Source organism: Telopea speciosissima, chromosome 8 (assembly GCF_018873765.1).
Source record: "Telopea speciosissima isolate NSW1024214 ecotype Mountain lineage chromosome 8, Tspe_v1, whole genome shotgun sequence".
Taxonomy (NCBI): Eukaryota; Viridiplantae; Streptophyta; class Magnoliopsida; order Proteales; family Proteaceae; genus Telopea; species Telopea speciosissima.
Window position 1 is genome coordinate 35,142,377 of NC_057923.1, and position 20,699 is coordinate 35,163,075.

A 20,699-nucleotide genomic window follows, 5' to 3' on the forward strand; every position below is an offset into this window, starting at 1 on the left:
GGAAGGGAAATTTTTCAAACCTAAAAAAAAACTTTTGTAATCATTATCCCATGTGATTGTATAAACTACTTAAATTTCTTACCATATCTAGTAAAAATACATTTTACATGTACTATTTATTTTACATTTTAAACCAAAGAAAAATGGACGCAAAGTAAAGTGAAATTTAATAACCAAATATGGAATGATTTGGAGTTAGATATATTGTCACATGGTGTCACATGGGGTAATGATTAAAAAAAATCCCTTTTTTAAGTATGAAAATTTCACTTCCCTTCCCTTCCCTTTAATTCCCCCTGCAATCAAACAGAGCCTAAGGTTGTTCTACGAAACAAAGGAGATTGTTATTCCATTGTTTAGGCAACGGCTGCTAGAGGTGAAGTGGGTTATAGTTTGCATTTCTGATCTGAAACTAGGACTATTTAATTGCATAAACTGTTGATGTAATCAATGTGTGTCAAAACCACCTGAAGACATAAGGCTACAAGGGGCCATGCGATTAACTGGATACACAATAATAATAGAACATCTCAGCAGTGTCAAGAGACTATAAGATTACTGCTACAGAGATCACTACAAGGTACAATCAACATCAGCTAAATGCAATAGTACTTCCTGCATCAAAGTCCTACTCTACCAAGCTACAAAGTATAAATCAGATCTGGCGACAAACATTTAATATTACAGTCACCCAAATAACCCAAGATAAGGGCATTGTAAGAGGCTATAAGAGAATAAAGGGAGAATACATTCAACAGCTCACTGCAGAGGGGGCAGGAGGCTGCGGGGCATCAACTCGCCCCATTTGATTAACCTCTCGAGGCTTGGACTCACCAGCATCACCATTGCGGCTGCCATTCTTCTTCACTTCCCCCTCCATTTTCTTGCCTTTCTCTTCAACTGTCGAAGTATGTTCCTCATTGTTTCCGTTTGCTGCTTGTTTCTCCCTTGTCTCTTCCATGGTTTCAGCTGCACTTCTGCTGAGTTTCTCTTTATCTCCCATCTCTACACTGCTCAATTCATTGGAAACAACCGTCTCTGGTTTCTCTTGCTCCTCGTGATTCGGTCCATCATTTTTCTCAGCTTCTGCCTTTTCCTCCATTTTAACTTCTCTTTTAGCATCATCCATGACAGTCAACTGTGCATCTGACAATTTAACTTCCTTCCTTTCATGGACCCTTTTGGCGGACTCAGCTTCTGTTCCTGTATTATCCATATTGGTTACCTCAGTGTCATTTTCAATTTCCATTTTCTCAACTGGGGCTCGTACCGATGCAGCTCCTTCTGTTTTGGTTGGGTCTTTATCCTCATTTGTTTTGTCTTCATTCACACCTTGATTTTCCTTGGCAATAGCATCCTCTTTCTTTGTTTCAGTATTGTTCTTTTCAGCCATTTCAGCATCTTGTGTGTTAACTTCTTTGTTATCTTCTTTGTTCTCTTCTGTGTCTTCAGGAGCAACTTCTGTCTCTTTAGTTTCTTTCTTCGACCCTGCAGATGATTTCCTGCTCCGTTTCTTTGGAGGTTCAGGTTCTGGCGCAGGAGCTGTCTTGGCCCTCTCGCTGATTCTTGCAGATCTCCTTGGCGTTTCACCAGTCCCCCAATCAAACTCGGATAATGCAGGACCACCAGGGTGTGACTTGAGGTATTGTTCCAGCTGTTTTCTATTACTGACCTCCACCCCGGTTGGAGAAATGAAAATGATCTCATTCTTCCTTGGTGTCCCTCCTCTCCTGGGCATAAACTGCAAAGGAACACATATGAGCAAGATAGATGCCTCAAAATTTAGATAAGGAAAAAATGCAGTTTGCTAAAATAAATATGGGGAAGGTATTCATCCATGGTCGTGCACGGGGCATCGACTATTTGTAAAATATGAAGGGGGGGGCCGGGGTTGGTCATTTCGACCCCCCTATTGTCCTCATGCAAAGGCCATGTGTGCGACCGTGCACTTGCACAGCTGTGCACAAAACCTTTTGCCAATAAATAATGACGGAAAAGAGGAAATTTCAGATATAAATTGGAAATAATTTCAAGTCATCAGGGACATTTTTACATGAGTTGAACTAGAAAAATTGTTTACCCAAAAAAAAAAAACCTAGTAAAATTTATGTGTCATTATTCAGTAACCCAATACTGTTAAATACTCTGATATCCTCCATCAGTATGTTCAGTTTGTTTGGCTGGCTGCTCATGTCCTCCCTTCTCTTCCTACAATAAACTCTTTGCTAAACCTTAAAAAAATATTGCTACCCTTACTATTAAATAGATCTGATTTTTTGCTTAGCAGTTAAGAGCCAAGAAAGCAATTAATATCTAAATAAATAAAGTTTCCTAATCCTTGAGTTATCTCCTTTTGGTCTGTGCAAAAAAGAGAAGTAAAAGAGATCATAAACAGGATCATAAGGAGGAAGCTAGGCCAAGTAGAAGCCCATGAAGAGCAATCAGGGGTTCAAGGCTTCAAGCTTGAATGTTGCCTTGTCACAACAGTAGACCTGATGAATATTCTGTATATAGATACTAATATACTATCATCATTGCCCATTACAAAATTTATATAAACATATGGTCACCCAAAAAAATTAAAATCATGATTTTAGTTTCCAATAAATAAGACTAGAACAAGATCTGGATAAAAGATCTGGATAAAAGAGGCTGCTACCAACATGATGAATCATGGTTCTCGAACAAGTGGACATCCATATCCATAATGCACTAGCTAAGGCTAACTGCTAGAAGAAAAAAAGCTGAAATATAAAGAATTAGAGATTGAAATCCAGGTGATTAAAGCAGATGCTGCTACAGCTAGCATGTGATCCGTCAAAGCCCAGCAAAACTGCTAGTACTTGTTAGAAGTAATAGAATAAGGGGGAGGGAAATCGTGGCTAGCGCTAAGCTAAGTAATGATTTCCCCCAGGGACTGTTCTGTCCTTTTTTATTTATTTTGTTGGTTAGTTCTTTCTTAGTCATTGTATTGGTTAGTTCTATATATATTGAACGAAGTGAGCAGTCTCAACACAATGTTGTGATTCCCAAAGTTACAGCGACCTCTCTTCTCTTCCTTATTCTGTTTCTCCTCCTCCTCCTTTTCTCTTTTTTATTATTTACATGGTATCAGAGCTCGATCCTTGAACACCGAATCGAATTTGATTTCACTTCTCTCAGTGTAACAACCCTTCCTCTTCATTGGCTGTTACTGGTTTCACTCAGAGGTCGCGCCTACACTTAGAGGGGGCGGTTTCACCCCTTGGTTTGCTGGTTTTTTGTTCGAATGCAATGAAGGATTGATTGATCAATTCAAGATAATCAATCAGTTTTTTGGAGAGATCAATTCAAGACATTGCCATTGATCGATCGGTTTTCTGTTTTGAAGTTTGGAGATCGATTAGATTGATTTTTTGAAGGTGGGAGATTGATTTTTTGCTTCAATCGATCAGGTTTTTGAATTCCATCAGGGCTTTTTGGATTGGTATCTTTTTTTTGGGGAAGGTGCTGCTGTTTGGATCATCAACTATGTATCGATTTCCCTTTGTTAGGGTTTTACAATCGATATTATCAGGGTTTTGCAAGAAGTCAATTTTCATCAGGTTTTGGAAAGTCGATTCTTTGTCAGGGTGTGGATCGATTTTGGTCAGATTTGTTGCTTGGTTGCTGATTTCCTTATTTCAATGGCCGAGCCAAAGAATGTGGTGGCTGAGGTTGTGTCCTCATCCTCTTATAGGATCACTGAGAAGAAACTTGTAGGGGCTGCCACTTTCAACAATGGAAGAAAATTGTGCAGTTGGTTTTGACTGGTCGTGAACAACAAGAAACCAAGGTGAAACCTGCTGAAGATGCTACATGGGATACTGTTGATGCCCGAATTCTCGGGAAACTTCTGAATTCGATCTATTCCTGATATTGTTACCCACATCGACACGGTCAAGGAGTTGTGGGAATATTTGCATGTCCTTTATACTGGCCAAAGTCATCTTTAACGTATCTACGAGTTGTCCCAGGAGTTTTATCGGGTTGATCGGAAGGGTCGCACTCTGACTTGGTACTTTGCAGATTCTAAGAGGAAGTATGAAGAATTAAATTCTCCACTTCCTATTAGTAGTGATGTGCAGAAAATGCAGAATCAACACAAACAGCTCGCGGTTATGCAGAATCTTGTTCGTTCTCAGATTCTTGGAGGCGACAAGGTAGCCTCCCTTGCAGATACCTTTTCCCATGTCTTACGTTCTCTAGAGAGAATTCTCATGATCCTACACCAGCGGACAACTCTGCTCTTGTTTCTCAGAATACTAATCGTGGTAATGCAAGTAGCACTGGCAGTTGGACTGGCAAAGGGCACTCTACTGGTAACTCCACTTCTTCAGATGGTTCAAGACCAGTACGGACATGCCACCACTGTGGCAAACCAAGACATATCCTACGTTTCTATCGACAGCAAGTACTGAGACTTCCACCCAGCCTGGACAATCTAAGAGTAAGATGGCCATGATGACCGATGAAGAATTTACACGGTAAAATTAATTTTAGATTTCTCAGTTTGCTCAGCCTTCCACCACTACTTTTGTCCAGACAGGTACTGCCACTACATGTCTCTCCACTTCTCGTTCCTAGATCATTAATTCAGATGCTTTGGATCACATGTCTGGTGTTTCATGCATTTTTTCCTCTTTTCGTGAATCTTCTTGTGTCACTTTGGCCAATGGTTCTTTAGCAAGGTCACTGGTGCTGTTCATCCTACTACTTTGTCATTATCATCTGTCCTTCATTTACCGCAATTTCCCTTTAATCTCTTATTTGTAAGCAAGCTTACACGTGTCTATACTTGTTCCATAACATTTTATCCTGATTCTTATGTTTTTCAGGACCTTACAACGAAGAAGATGATTGGTAGAGGCACGGATGAGCATGGCAGACCTTTACAAGCAGCAACCGATTCTATGGCTGCAATGTTAGAGTTGTTCCAGAAGTTCACTACTGAACAGAAGGCCATATCTGAAGAGATAGAAGCTGAACAGAGGACTATCACTGAAAGGTTGCAACTGATTGAGCAACGACAGGTCACTCCTGTTAGGGACAACAATCTGTCCATGGAAGAAGACAGGTACTAGGTTCAATCCCAAGTCCACCGACCTCATTGCAGAGACAGGGATGACTGGGACAGGTATAGGGATGACAAAGACAGGCATAGAGAAGACAAATACTAAGAAGGCAGATATAAAGACGACAAAGTAGACAGAGGTCGACAGAGAACCCCAGAGAACCGTATGAGCTTCGAAGACCATATCAGGTCTTACTTTAATGCTGATAATGGTGCTCCTCGTCAAAGATATCATGATGTGCAGAAGATCATGCTGGAATTAAAGGAATTCGATGGCAACCATGAGCCTCAGGTATTTCCCTTCTACAGCCTAACCCGCATTAGGCTTTTGTTCTTTGGCCCTTGGGCTTGTTTATTCCTCCCTTTTTCTTCATAATTTAAATTTTCATTCATCCAAAAAAATAAAAAAATAAAAAAATGCTATGAGGTGAGACAGATTCTTCAATGAAATCAGCCAAACTTTGACAAAAAACACTCAAGAGTGTCATACCAACAATAGTCATCCCAAAGCACCTTCTCCAAGGATCAAAATGCTACACTGCCACCAGTTAAATAAAATTGAAAGTAATTCTTCATAATCACCTAACCCATTCAATCCTTAGAAGAAATGACCATGTTTACCATGCAAATGTATTCTTCTCCTAAACCCCTTAAATCCTCTTGATAATCCCTTCTAAATGGCACACCAAAAGACCAATTTGTGATTCTGTTTCGCAACAGTCAAGACTCGAACCAAAAAAGTACACCTTTGAGACTATATTTATAACTCCTAGCTTGAAAATCCATGTATCCCTTTGACGATTCACCTTGAAAGTTGGAAATATCCCTTTGTATGAATCACTTTATGATACACAGTTAAAAAAGAAATGCTAACCCTAAAGGATAGAGTTTAAGATTCATCCAAGGCAGTAGTATCCAACTGCTAAGATTTACATAAATTCTGAAAAGGAAAAAGAAAAAAATAAAAAAAAGAGGCCAGGGTTTGATGGATACTGTCAAACATATGGTGAGGATGAAAGCTTAGGAGAGGGTTGTAATGCAGGAAGGAACAACAGATTACTTGAAAGAAAGAATGCAATGCCTAGAATATCATCTAAAGAGCTGAAAGAAGAATTGATACCTTGACTGAAAGAAGAACCTTTTCCAATCATTTATAAACTTCCACGCCTATTTCCAGATATAGTCTGTCTTTTAAGTAATTATACTTTCAAAAGAGAACTAATATATTTGGAAACTAAAAAAAATTATATATAGAAAAATATGAGAAATGAAACCGAAGAGGAATTCGAGGGTGTGAGATCCTTGGAGGAGCAGTGAGATTCTGTTTCTTGTTGGTTCTGTTATATTGATTTTTCACATTCTGTCCGTCTCTGATCTCTGAAATTCTTCAGTCAACTCACCATTATACTTGCTGTAATTGAATTTCAGATTTGACTAAATCTTCAATTAATTTTAATCAAACCGTTCAATCATTACTATCTTCTGAAGGACATCTCTAATATTTATTTTTGATTGATTGTCCAAGTCTAACCTTCATATATTTATTTTTGATTGATTGTCCGAGTCTAACCTTCATCTGAGAAGGTTGACTTTTCTGTTAGTTTGGGATTGGATTTATGGATTGCAACTATGCTTAGATCACGGATAAATGAAAATTTTAATGATAAGGTGCTTGGGATCCTGTTAAGAGGTGTTTAGTCTGAATCTCGGGTTCATCCTACCTACTGATGCAGATTCATCACCGAAATGGGCTCGTTTTATTCGGAATAAGTCTAGGGTTAGGTTGTATACATCTTGGGCCTTTGATCCCATGGGTTTTCAATGTAATAGACCACTTTTATGGACCTAAACTACGGGTAATAAGGTTGCATTCGGGATTAGTTAGTTTGTTTCTTTACTTAGTTTATTTTTGAAGTTGTTTTGGGTTAGTTCAATTGAACCAGTTCTATGTGGTCAATTTAAGTCGCAAGTTATTGTTATTAAGTGTTTTAATTGAGATGGATTAAGATTCTATAAGTCCAACCATGTTTTGAGCCTATTTCCTTTAGTATTTCAGTTTCCTAGTCAATTTAAGTTACCTAATAGGTTAAAGATTGGGCTAGGCCTTTCCTTTTCAGTGTAGGAGTCTATTTTTGAGTATTCTATATAAGTTTGTAAGGAGACCTAGCATTGTACACGAATTTGATTAATGAAATTGCTGTCTTCTCCATTGAAGAATCTCTTGTGTTTGATCAAGAAACCCCTTGTGGTATGAAGCCCGGGTGTTATTTTCTGTTCTTATTATTCCATCATTTCTTTTCTTCCATTAAACAAGTACAGTTCTACTTTTTCTGAAATTTCTGTAAATTCCTGGTTCTAGTTCAGATTCATATGCAAGGCTTTTTTTTGCATAAATTCTGACTAGGGCAATCTAATTGTTAGAATCATCTCAAGTTTTGACCTAATGTTCTTGAACCTAATTCATGAACTTGATTTCAGTTTGGAGCAATTCTGACCTGCAGATCTGTTCCTGCTGTGAATTTCCAATTCTGCCCTAATTGTTATATTGTTCTTTTGAGGTCATAATTAATATACCTACTCTGCTGATTTGTTAGTGCTGATTCTTATAGACTAAATTTATATTTGATTACTGAACATAACCCTAATTTCTGATCTATGAATTTCCTAGTTAAATTACTGTTTTGCCCTATTCCTAGTAGTACTAGGATTCCCCCATATTAGCTGACCTAACCATTAGATCAATTTCAGATTTTCAGCAATTGTTCCAGTCCCTACTTGGTAAATTCTTTTGGAATTTGGGATCATTCTAACCATCTGATTTTATGTTATTTGAAATCTCCTAATCTGAACTTTTTCTCTGAGAAAAGATTCTGTTTTGGTTACTAGTTTGAGTAATCAAATCTAGTACTACATTACTCTTACCCCCCCCCCCCCCACCATTAACAAGAGGGTCACATTGAGCCGTGTGGCCAAAGGGAAATCCCTCAAGAGACTTAATGGTCTATAGATAATCCATTATTTATCAGAGATACGGACTGTTGAAGGATTGTTAGTGTGTTCATCACAAAAAAAAAAAAAAAAAAAAAGGATTGCATTTGTAGTTGTAGATTTTACAGACAGAAGAAGAAATGCGAGTGTAGCAAATATGTCGGCAAAAACTCTTTCCAAACATATGTCTGCATTAGATAGGCCTTATTTGTGGGCTCAACAAAGAGGAAACTGGATTTTGATGTAACAGGAATGTGGAGACCCTGTCGACCAGGGTATGCGCAAGCAATTGCAAAGGTGCAGCTTTGCAGAATGATTGTTCTTTCCCACTGTTACAGAGTATAGATGAAGAAAACCAGAACCGAGAATGGAGGAAGAAGAGAGAAAGAGAAGAAGCTGAGGAAGAGGAGAGAACTGTTAAATTCATCAGTCTCCCTCATAATGTTTGTATTTATAATCTCAAATTACAATAGAAAGGGGAACTCCTAATCAGATTAGGAATTCCTAATCATGATAGAATTCCAAGTTACAATAGGAAAAGAACCATGAAATAAAACTAGAACTAGAACTAACAACTCAAACTGAAACTAAGACTAACAACACACAGTAGAATTAGGACTTGACATAATTAGAAACTAGGACTCTAACTAGGACTAGGAAAATAGAAGATACATATATCAACCAAATCACTGTTCACATGAACAGTACTTCAATACCCACAATCCATGTTAATGCCTATAGCAGTTTCCATCTGGCATCATGCTACACCACACCATACCACTCCACCCAATTTCAACGGAAGGCCAGATTCTTTGATATTTGTTCAAGGACCCTTTGCTTTCATTAGTCAATTCTGTTTTTCCCTTATATTTGTATAAATTTCTAGAACAACCCTCCTCTTGAAAATTTATTTCCTATTATGTCCAGATTCTTTAATATTTGATAAAAGTCCCTTTGCTTTCATTAGTCGATTCTGTTTTTTCCTATATTTGTTTAAAATTTCTAGAACAGCCCTCCTCTTCAAAATTTATTTCCTATTAGGTCCAGATTCTGTTTTCTTCATATTCAAGGGCAATACTTCCATTTATTTACAATTTTGCAACTAAACCCTTAATTTGAAGTATCTATCAGTCTTGTGGGCCCATAGTGTGAACCCGTAATCAAGGTATTGAACACAAGATCGCATCAATTGGTATGAGATGGAATTTCTGGCAGTTTCTAACCATGATAGGTCCCTCTCATGTCACCAAACCTAAGCTCTACAAGATGTACAAGAAGTTACATGAAAATCAACAGAGAAGTGAAGCAAATTATGACATTCATAGAAGAAACTAAGAGCACTCTCAATGAAACTCTTGCTTCTATGAAGAGAACCAAAAAGCAAGTTGAAGCAAGACCATCTACACTCCCTCTTTAGAGGCAGCAACCTGATCCAGCTGTACCTCATGATGTTACAGGGTAATTTTAAGACACAAACTACGGCATCACGATTGAGGTTCCAGAGTTCAGTGGAGAAAAGGGGCCAGAGGATTTCCTTGATTGGCTAACTAAAGTTGAAAATATTTTTGCCTATAAATCCTTTTGGATGAGAAGAAGTATGAGCTCATCTTCACCAAGTTTATTAGATATACATGTTCACTTTGGGAAGACATATTACATTCGAGGCTTATCAACAACTTGGAACTGTTACTAATTGGGAGGCCATGAAACAGATCCTGAACAAGAAGTTCGTCCCTCCTAATTATGTGAAAGTAATATTTCACAAACTAGTTAATTTTCGGAAAGGAAACAAGGATGTGTATTCCTACATGATAGAATTCCACAAATTGTCTTCGAGGTACCAACTTCTGGAGACTAATTAGCAACCAGTTCTGAGATATATCAATGGGTTGAACACTGAGATTCAATTAGAGTAGACCAACAGTGATTTCAGGTCCCTTGATGTGGCAGCTCCTTATGCCAAGGCAACAGAAGAGAAGTACAATTATTTAAAGAACATGCTCACGACTTCTACAGCTTACAGACCTCCACCCCAGATCAAAGACAAGAAGCTCTAGTCTCGTAGAGTGGAAGAAAGGAAGCAGAGGTTATCAGAAGCAATGATTGGTTGCAGAACATTGTTTGTCGTAATTGGGGCGAGAAATGAGAATGATCACTTTCACAACAAATGTCCCAACAAGTCCTGTCCTGTGAAGGTAGCAAAGAAGCAATTCGTAAAGAAGGATGACGAATATGATGCACATAATTTATATGGTTATCCTTTAGAGGATGATGGTCCTGGTGATGATAAAGTTGAAGCACACTCCACTAGTCTTACATCATTCTAAAATAGACTAGTTGAAAAAGCTTCCCTCTTCAGATAGAAGGGTACTTTTCTGCACAGTGTTGGTTTCACAACGTCCATACAATTGTTGATACTGGGGTAGAAGCAAATTTATCCCTGTTGATTTATTCAAGCACTCAATTTTCCATAGAAGCTCTTCAAAAATATTATGTGCGAGGTTTTGGATTTATAGCTCGAGAAAAGGCCAATGAAATAGCTCGAGTACATCTGCGGTTTGTACCATTATAGTACCATGTGCCTTGCTTAGTCACCTTGTTCATGCATTGTGACATTCTTCTAGGGCGACCTTGGTAACGATATGTTGGTAATTTGTATGAGTGTATGGAACACTATCAAATTTAAGCAAGGAGGCTGAACGTACTTGATGTCGCCACAGGCGTTATCAGATATGCCTTGTCGTCGATAGTATCCTCCTCCAGTTATGGATCACTCTATCCTCCCCACTCATGGAGTTGTAGTTCAATCGTCTTCCCTAAGATACATGCCACCCCAACATCAAGATAATTATAGAGGCATCTTAGGTTCATAGCCAAACTCAACATTGTCGAATTCTTTTAATAACGGGAGAGTTGATGCAGTTAGGCATAGGGATAATTACAGATATTTATGTAATTTGTTATTTATTTGTAATTTGTAGAGGACGGACCTCGGCGCAACAATAAGGTTACTCCATTGCAACTAAGTGATCGCGAGTCCAAGTCAGGAAACAGCCTCTCCGGGTAAGGCTGCGTACATTATGACCCTCCTCAGATCCCGCAGTAGCAGGAGCCTCGGGCACTGGATACGCCTTCTTTGTCTTTATCTGTTAAGATTCATAAATAGAAAATAGGAGATAAGAGTTTTAGTTGCATTCGAACTTGCTTTCGGTTTTAGACTTCAATTAGGACACTTTATTTTCTTTATAAACTGGTATGTAACCTACGATTGAGCATTGGAGATTGAATGAAAGTTTTACTGTGTTACTGCCAAGAGCTATGTGCGTAGGACCATCCCTTCTCCTCTCTTAAGGTGTGATCTTCCATACCCTTTTCTCCCTTATTCTTTCTTGATTCCCATTCTTCTCCCTTATTCTTCTTGATTCTCATTCTTCATCTAATGTAGTCCTAGAATAGGAAATAATCCTACTAGGAGCCAAGTAGAATCAGGTTCTGGCTAAGCTTGCTGCTTGGGTCAGATTTTGGGTTGTTTAGGTCAAATCTAGGGTTTAGGCTAGGGTTAAGGATGAAAATAATATATGGTAATGATCAGCAGGTCTAGGGGATTATTTTAGTATAAAAATATTGGAATTTGGATCAGTTTAAAATTCCTGCAGAATTAGGGTTAGGGTTTCGGGTTTTTAGAAATTAGGGAAATCACTAAAGCTAGGGTTTAGATGGATGGATACGGCTGGGCTTGGGATCGAGTTTAGGGGACTATGAGAGGGAGGTTCGATCCAAATATGGGAGGGTTTTGAAGGTTAGAAGTGTGGAATCTATAATTTTTAGGGTTTAATGGTTAATGGAGTTTTTATAGAAATTAAGGTTTTAACTAGGGATTGGGGCAGCAGTCGATCGAGTATAGACAATGGTGAGGGGAGGCTGTGGTCAAAGTTTGGATGATTTCTGATGGGTAAACAGATCTGGACAGAACTGAGATCCTCCTAGGGTTTATGAAAATAAAACAGAAAAAAAAAAAAAGGGGATCGAATGGGGAAGGGAGGGAAAAATAAAAACAGAAAATTAAAATTCAAACTCACACTGGAATCCACCGGCAATAGCTTGAATGTTTGAAGGATGAAACCACCTTCGAAGAGAGATCCTCCCAGCCGTCACGACGTAAAGAGTCGCAGGAATCCACCCACCCTTCTACCTTGAAATCCACAAGGATGCATACACTCACAAGGGAGCAAGGAACAGGAGCAAGCAACCACGATATCTGTCTTTTTTTAAACTCAAAATTCTGTGTGGGAGCCTCCCACGATCTGTTTTATTTATAATAAAGGCCAAAGGCCAATTCCTAATACAATCTAACTACCTCCTCACTTAAAATTGTGGAAGGGTCCTAATTGAAATAAAATTACTAATTTAAAATAAAAGAATCTACTTAAAACAACTAATTTAAAGAAGATTCCATGTTAGCCAATAGGATATAAGGACCTATTGACCAATAGGAACACTTCACTTAAATTAGACCAATTGAACCATTGCATGCAACCAATTCTAAACCGGTTCAATCTAAAAACATAAAAATAACTAAATATTGGGCTAATCCCGTATACAACCTAAATACCCCTAGTTTAGGCTCATTAAAGTGGCCTATTACATAAAAAATCCTTGGGAACAAAGGCCCAACATACATATAACCCAACCCTAGACTTATTTCTAAATAAATAAGCCCATTTCGGTGATGAATCTGCATCAACTCTCCCCAACTTGAAAAATTTCGTCCTCGAATTTTGCAGTGATGAGGGGGAAACAACATATGAGTAGCAGCTTCAACCGTTCCCAAACAAAATTCTGGTGATGCAGGAACATTAGGGATGAAGTCTTCAAGGCGTGGAGGTTTCTCTTCGAAGAACCATGGTGGCATAACAAACTCTATGTGTTTGATCTCTGAATCACCCGTGAATGCCCTATCCATAGAGTCTTCAATGTTAATAACCTTCTTAGACACCAGGTCCACCTCTTCATCTTTTACTGTATCAGCCTTATCTACAATGGTTTCTTCGACATAGACCACTTTAGTAGGATCTTCTACATGTTGATTTTCCATCTTTGAAGCTATATGAGTGGTCTCTTTCTTTCCATCACAATTTATTGTCACTTCAGATTTATTTTCAACTTCCTTTGGCAATGAAAATATGTATTCTCTATACCTGTCTGTGTCTTCTCTGTAACCTCTGAGTCTATCCCTGTGATCTCTGGCAGGGGTGACTCTTTGTTCTCCCAATCGTTGCAACCTATCCAAGATGGCTTCATATGCAGCCCTTTGTTCAGCAGCAAATTTCTGGAACAATTCCAACATAGCAGCCATAGGATCTACTGATGGATTTACTACTTGATTACCATGCTGATCCATGGCTCTGATACCAAGTTAATGTAGTCCTAGAATAGGAAATAATCCTACTAGGAGCCAAGTAGAATCAGGTTCTGGCTAAGCTTGCTGTTTGGGTCGATTTGGGGCTGTTTAGGTCAAATCTAGGGTTTAGGCTAGGGTGAAGGATGAAAATAATATATGGTAATGATCAGCAGGTCTAGGGGATTATTTTAGCATAAAAATATTGGAATTTGAATCAGTTTAAAATTCCTCCAGAGTTAGGGTTTGGGTTTCGGGTTTTAGAAATTAGGGAAATCACTAAAGCTAGGGTTTAGATGATGGATAGGGCTGGGTTTGGGATTGAGTTTAGGGGACTGTGAGAGGGAGGTTCGATCCAAATATGGGAGGGTTTTGATGGTTAGAAGTGTGGAATCTGTAATTTTTAGGGTTTAATGGTTAATGGAGTTTTTACAGAAATTAGGGTTTTAACTAGGGATGGGGGCAGCAGTCAGGATCAAGTATAGACAATGGTGAGGGGAGGCTGTGGTCAAAGTTTGGATGATTTCTGATGGGTAAACAGATCTGGACAGAACTGAGATCCTCCTAGGGTGTATGAAAATAAAACAGAAAGAAAAAAAAGGGGATCGAATGGGGAAGGGAAGGAAAGATAAAAACAGAAAATTAAAATTCAAACTCACATTGGAATCTACCGGTAATAGCTTGAATGTTTGAAGGATGAAACCACCTTTGAAGAGAGATCCTCCCAGCCGTCACGGCGTAAAGAGTCGCAGGAATCCACCCACCCTTCTACCTTGAAATCCACAAGGATGCATACACTCACAAGGGAGCAAGGAACAGCAGCAAGCAGCCACGATATCTGTCTTTTTTAAAATTCAAAATTCTGTGTGGGAGCCTCCCACGATCTGTTTTATTTATAATAAAGGCCAAAGGCCAATTCCTAATACAATCTAACTACCTCCTCACTTAAAATTGTGGAAGGGCCCTAATTGAAATAAAATTACTAATTTAAAATAAAAGAATCTACTTAAAACAACTAATTTAAAGAAGATTCCATGTTAGCCAATAGGATATAAGGACCTATTGACCAATAGGAATACTTCACTTAAATTAGACCAATTGAACCAATTGGATGTAACCAATTCTAAACCGGTTCAATCTAAAAACATAAAAATAACTAAATATTGGGCTAATCCCGTATACAACCTAAATACCCCTAGTTTAGGCTCATTAAAGTGGCCTATTACATAAAAAATCCTTGGGAACAAAGGCCCAACATACATATAACCCAACCCTAGACTTATTTCTAAATAAATAAGCCCATTTCGGTGATGAATCTGCATAAACTCTCCCCAACTTGAAAAATTTCGTCCTCGAATTTTGCAGTGATGAGGGGGAAACAACATATGAGTAGCAGCTTCAACCGTTCCCAAACAAAATTCTGGTGATGCAGGAACATTAGGGATGAAGTCTTCAAGGCGTGGAGGTTTCTCTTCGAAGAACCATGGTGGCATAACAAACTCTATGTGTTTGATCTCTGAATCACCCGTGAATGCCCTATCCATAGAGTCTTCAATGTTAATAACCTTCTTAGACACCAGGTCCACCTCTTCATCTTTTACTGTATCAGCCTTATCTACAATGGTTTCTTCGACATAGACCACTTTAGTAGGATCTTCTACATGTTGATTTTCCATCTTTGAAGCTATATGAGTGGTCTCTTTCTTTCCATCACAATTTATTGTCACTTCAGATTTATTTTCAACTTCCTTTGGCAATGAAAATATGTATTCTCTATACCTGTCTGTGTCTTCTCTGTAACCTCTGAGTCTATCCCTGTGATCTCTGGTAGGGGTGACTCTATGTTCTCCCAATCGTTGCAACCTATCCAAGATGGCTTCATATGCAGCCCTTTGTTCAGCAGCAAATTTCTGGAACAATTCCAACATAGCAGCCATAGGATCTACTGATGGATTTACTACTTGATTACCATGCTGATCCATGGCTCTGATACCAAGTTAATGTAGTCCTAGAATAGGAAATAATCCTACTAGGAGCCAAGTAGAATCAGGTTCTGGCTAAGCCTGCTGTTTGGGTCAGATTTGGGGCTGTTTAGGTCAAATCTAGGGTTTAGGCTAGGGTGAAGGATGAAAATAATATATGGTAATGATCAGCAGGTCTAGGGGATTATTTTAGCATAAAAATATTGGAATTTGAATCAGTTTAAAATTCCTCCAGAGTTAGGGTTTGGGTTTCGGGTTTTAGAAATTAGGGAAATCACTAAAGCTAGGGTTTAGATGGATGGATAGGGCTGGGTTTGGGATTGAGTTTAGGGGACTGTGAGAGGGAGGTTCGATCCAAATATGGGAGGGTTTTGATGGTTAGAAGTGTGGAATCTGTAATTTTTAGGGTTTAATGGTTAATGGAGTTTTTACAGAAATTAGGGTTTTAACTAGGGATGGGGGCAGCAGTCAGGATCAAGTATAGACAATGGTGAGGGGAGGCTGTGGTCAAAGTTTGGATGATTTCTGATGGGTAAACAGATCTGGACAGAACTGAGATCCTCCTAGGGTTTATGAAAATAAAACAGAAAGAAAAAAAAGGGGATCGAATGGGGAAGGGAAGGAAAGATAAAAACAGAAAATTAAAATTCAAACTCACATTGGAATCTACCGGTAATAGCTTGAATGTTTGAAGGATGAAACCACCTTTGAAGAGAGATCCTCCCAGCCGTCACGGCGTAAAGAGTCGCAGGAATCCACCCACCCTTCTACCTTGAAATCCACAAGGATGCATACACTCACAAGGAAGCAAGGAACAGCAGCAAGCAGCCACGATATCTGTCTTTTTTAAAATTCAAAATTCTGTGTGGGAGCCTCCCACGATCTGTTTTATTTATAATAAAGGCCAAAGGCCAATTCCTAATACAATCTAACTACCTCCTCACTTAAAATTGTGGAAGGGCCCTAATTGAAATAAAATTACTAATTTAAAATAAAAGAATCTACTTAAAACAACTAATTTAAAGAAGATTCCATGTTAGCCAATAGGATATAAGGACCTATTGACCAATAGGAATACTTCACTTAAATTAGACCAATTGAACCAATTGGATGTAACCAATTCTAAACCGGTTCAATCTAAAAACATAAAAATAACTAAATATTGAGCTAATCCCGTATGCAACCTAAATACCCCTAGTTTAGGCTCATTAAAGTGGCCTATTACATAAAAATACCCTTGGGAACAAAGGCCCAACATACATATAGCTCAACCCTAGACTTATTTCTAAAGAAATAAAGCCCATTTCGGTGATGAATCTGCATCATCATCTTTCCAATACCTTATTCAGGCGTTACTGCTGGTTCAACAAGAGAGCTCGATCTGCCTCTGGTTTTTACTATTAGCCTCAAACTCAAGGGTTTGAATCAAAACTTGGGGGTGACCAAAAAACTAGAACCTTGGCCCCAAATGTTTCCCCCACTGAGAATCAAAACCATAATCAAATCTGGTTCATGAACCACCACCGAGATCTGTTTCAGCCATTAACTATCAATACACTACCTGATTCTTGTATCTGGCATGGGGTGCTTCTAAAAGCCCTAGGTGTTACGAATTAGTGCCTGAAATTTTAGGTTGAACAAAGTTGAGTGAGTTCTCTCACTCGAAACAAGCATAGGTCTATGTTGGTTCACTGCTCTACCGTGGGATAAAGAAGAAGGTACATTCTTTAAAATTAAAAGGATGACCAGATTCTTTGATATTTGTTAAAAGTCCCTTTGCTTTCATAAGTCAATTCTGTTCTTTCCTATATTTGTTTAAATTTCCAGAACAGTCCTCTTCAAAATTTATTTTCCAATAGATCCAGATTATGTTTTCTTTTCCATTTATTTACAGTTTTGCCACTAACTTAATTTGAATTATCTATCAGTCATGTGGGCCCATATTAATCAAGTTATTGAACCCGGAATCACATCAATTTCACAAGCATTTCTCCACCAGAAAAAAAAAAAATGTCAAAGATAATCTTTAACCAATTGCACATGTAAAGGAAGGCGTGTGTTGATCTCAACCAGTCAACAGAATGGTTGGTCATCCATAGGCATAGCTTTTCATAAGTTGATGAGATAAAAAATAAAAAAAATTCTAAATTTGAGAGAGATGTTAAGGATATGTATGGTAACCTTCCAAAAAATGGATTCTGGTGTATTTCCTGATTCTAGGGGGCAACATTGAAACAGATTATGTATGGGTTGTCCGGTCCATTTTTGTGATTTTTTGAAATGGACAGGGTGATATAATTGAATCTGGCAAGCTTTTGAGATTTGGTGTTTCTCACATTTAGAATCCATTCTACCAATTTTTCAGTGAAATAAGTGGACTTAAGTGAATCAGGGGCATTGATGGAATTTACCATCAAAACATAACAAGACCTCCCTGCAACTCAACTTCTCTCTCGTTTCTTTCTTCTTCGTCCGCGTTTGAGTAGGCAACTGCCGTAGGCTCTCCTCTCGATTGCTAGTCATTTCGCTCAACTTAGGGTTTGAGCTTACACATTCAGGAGGGACTTCCAAGCTTCATCAATGGCGCCGAAAGGGAGGAAGCCTAGGGTTACCAGAAACCCAGATCTGTTACGTGGTGTGGGCAAGCACTCGCGATCGAAGATGTACTATAAGTGTGGTCTCTGGGCTATCAAGGCTAAGAACGGTAGTGTCTTCCCCCGACACGATGCTAAGCAGGTGGCATCAAAAGTAGAAGAAAAGCCTCCGAAGTTCTATCCTGCTGATGATGTTAAAAAGCCCCTTGTTAACAAGCGTAAGCCTAAGCCTACTAAGCTCAGGGCGAGCATCACTCCTGGAACTGTTCTGATCATCCTCACTGGGAGATGTAAGGGGGAAAGAGATGTTTTCCTGAAGCAACTTCCATCTGGATTACTTCTCGTTACTGGACCATTCAAGATTAACGGTGTTCCTCTTTCCCTTTTATTCCTATAACCCCGAATCCAACATCTGAAACCCCTTTTCCATTTTCTCTTTGATTACCCCAATCTCATAATCAAAACCACACTATCTCTCTTCTCCATCCACTGAAATCTAACCCTCAACCCTTTCTTTATCCGATTTATTTTCCTTTTTTTTTCTGAAATTTCACTCTCCATTCCACATCTCTAACCGAACCGACCTCTTCTTCTATTTTTCTGAAACCTCAATAGGCAACCCACATCGTGTTAGGGTTTCTCCCACGGTTTTGCTTTAGTTTCTGGTAAATCCTTCCAACAATTTTTTTCTTGCCATGAATCCAATGGAGCATCCTCATGGAGGAGGAAACCATAAATCCATACATGTATCTGTTTCTCTGTAATAGCAGAAACAATTTTTTACCATACAACATTTGTTGGTACAGAATTGCTCCAAAAATCCAGAAATAGAAAAATCAATTCTGACTCAGAATCAATTTTTTGAAACAGAATGGTTGCCATCATACTCTTAGAAACTAAAGAACATCAAAAGGGGAATTTTTAAGGATAGATTTGTACTGATATATCCACACACTAATAGACGTAATGTGAACTGGACAATATGAACTTTTTATCGTGTTTCTAAGAATATATCCCTTCACCAAGTGGTGCCCAAGGAAGAACTGGTATGTGCTTTTATGCCTAACCACCTAGGCTACAAAATTTCAAAATTAATAGAACACAAAAGACCAATGCAAAATCTTAAATAGATTTGACTGAAACCAGTCACTACACTTCTGCTAAAATTCAACCACAATTAGATGGCGGACAGATATGGACATCACTATTTTTCATCACAGCATGAAAGTACCAAGCTATACTCACACAGTAAAACACTAAAGACGCAGGGAATTTCAATAAAAACTATCAACTGCTACATGACATAAATGCAAATTTTACAAGAGGTCCACGGGATACTGAATTTTGGGAATAAATTTATTACTATAACATAGTAAGCAGAAGAAGAAAGAAATGTAATTATGTGGTTTGCTACACAGAATCACATTTCAAACAGCACTTCCTTCACCGAAAATAAAGCAAAATTTAATAAAATTCAGCTAATAGAGAAGATAATCAGCCCCAAGAAACTTCACGGAGGGAAATCAAAAGTAATTAAACTTTCCCCCGAAAAAGTTTGACGCTTAGATAAACCCTAACAGCTAGCAACCTATGAATTTACGAAGTTCAACCATAAATTCAGCCAAAAAAAATAAAACATGAATGAAAAACCAGAAATTTTCAAAACAAGAAAAAGAAAATTGTAGCAGAAATTATACCCTAGCAAGTAAATTCTCAATACTCATCACTTATTAAAAATAGGGTATCCCTGTACAAACCCTAGCAAGTAAATTCTCAATACTCGCCCAGAATTGTACTTAAAAAGTAGAGAATATTAACAAATTTCGAATATCCAGAAAGAATTTCACATATAAATAAGGCAAAAATTGAAACAACAGAAGCTAATTATTCAACCAAACGTGCAAGAGTGGAAGAGAAAAGGCAAAATTACAAATAGTTCATAATTATGCAGAGTTAAAACCTTTTTAGTCCAACCAGGAGGAGCTGGGAGTTCTACTGAGACGACTTCGTCCTTGCCTCCCGTCTGAGTTTCCTTGTCGACTGTGCTTTCCATTATGAGGGATTTAAAACAAGTCCAATAAGAAGAAGTGAAAACAAAACAAAAGGAGACTAGAGCTCTGCTTCACTTCTTTCCCTCTCGTTTCTCCCTCTCTTTCCCAAACTTCCTCTGTAAACTAATTCAGTCTAATCTTCTTTTGATACCCTGTAAGAACAAAGATGACAAGTGAGGACAGCCCTCTGAAGCCACGTTGCCGAAAGTTGGGGAAGTGTAGGATTTGGCTCTCAAGTCTCTCAAGTCTCTCAAGTCTCAAGTCACAACTCTCAACTCTCTCAAACGTACAAACGGCCTCGTAAAGAGACAATTTCCTGACGCCACACACACGCTCTCTGGCTTTGCGTGTAACTCGCAACGCAATTGGGAATATCAGGTGGACACCTGGTCCGCTACCAGCCTGCGAGAACGGTTTGGATCATGTTCCTCCACTGTCTTACTCAACTACATTGGAATTACCGCTTTCGTATCCGTTTTGAGCACTTTACCATAAGTTTCCTGTTTCCCCACCAATGTCTTCATCACTCAGTACACATGACTAGTACAGTTCAGTTCGGTAATTCGGTTCCATACTGCCCACCTCCTTACCTTG

General features: G+C 38.5%; 1 protein-coding gene across 1 annotated transcript; it reads right to left on the reverse strand.

The window, feature by feature from the left end:
• Positions 1 to 460: 460 nt before the first annotated feature.
• Positions 461 to 20,164, reverse strand: LOC122671659 (methyl-CpG-binding domain-containing protein 11-like). The gene is made up of 2 exons (XM_043869015.1): positions 20,015 to 20,164; positions 461 to 1,741 (listed from the first exon to the last, which is right to left on the reverse strand). The coding sequence occupies exons 1-2, from the start codon at positions 20,105 to 20,107 to the stop codon at positions 752 to 754; spliced, it is 1,083 nt and encodes a 360-aa protein (XP_043724950.1). The 5' UTR covers positions 20,108 to 20,164; the 3' UTR covers positions 461 to 751.
• Positions 20,165 to 20,699: the final 535 nt, after the last annotated feature.

Excerpts from the sequence above, each read along its gene's own strand:
- LOC122671659 (XM_043869015.1), bottom strand. The coding sequence starts at position 20,107 with ATGGAAAGCACAGTCGACAAGGAAACTCAGACGGGAGGCAAGGACGAA. Across the intron at positions 1,742-20,014 it reads CTCCTGGTTGGACTAAAAAG|TTTATGCCCAGGAGAGGAGG; the intron begins GTTTTAACTCTG and ends GTTCCTTTGCAG.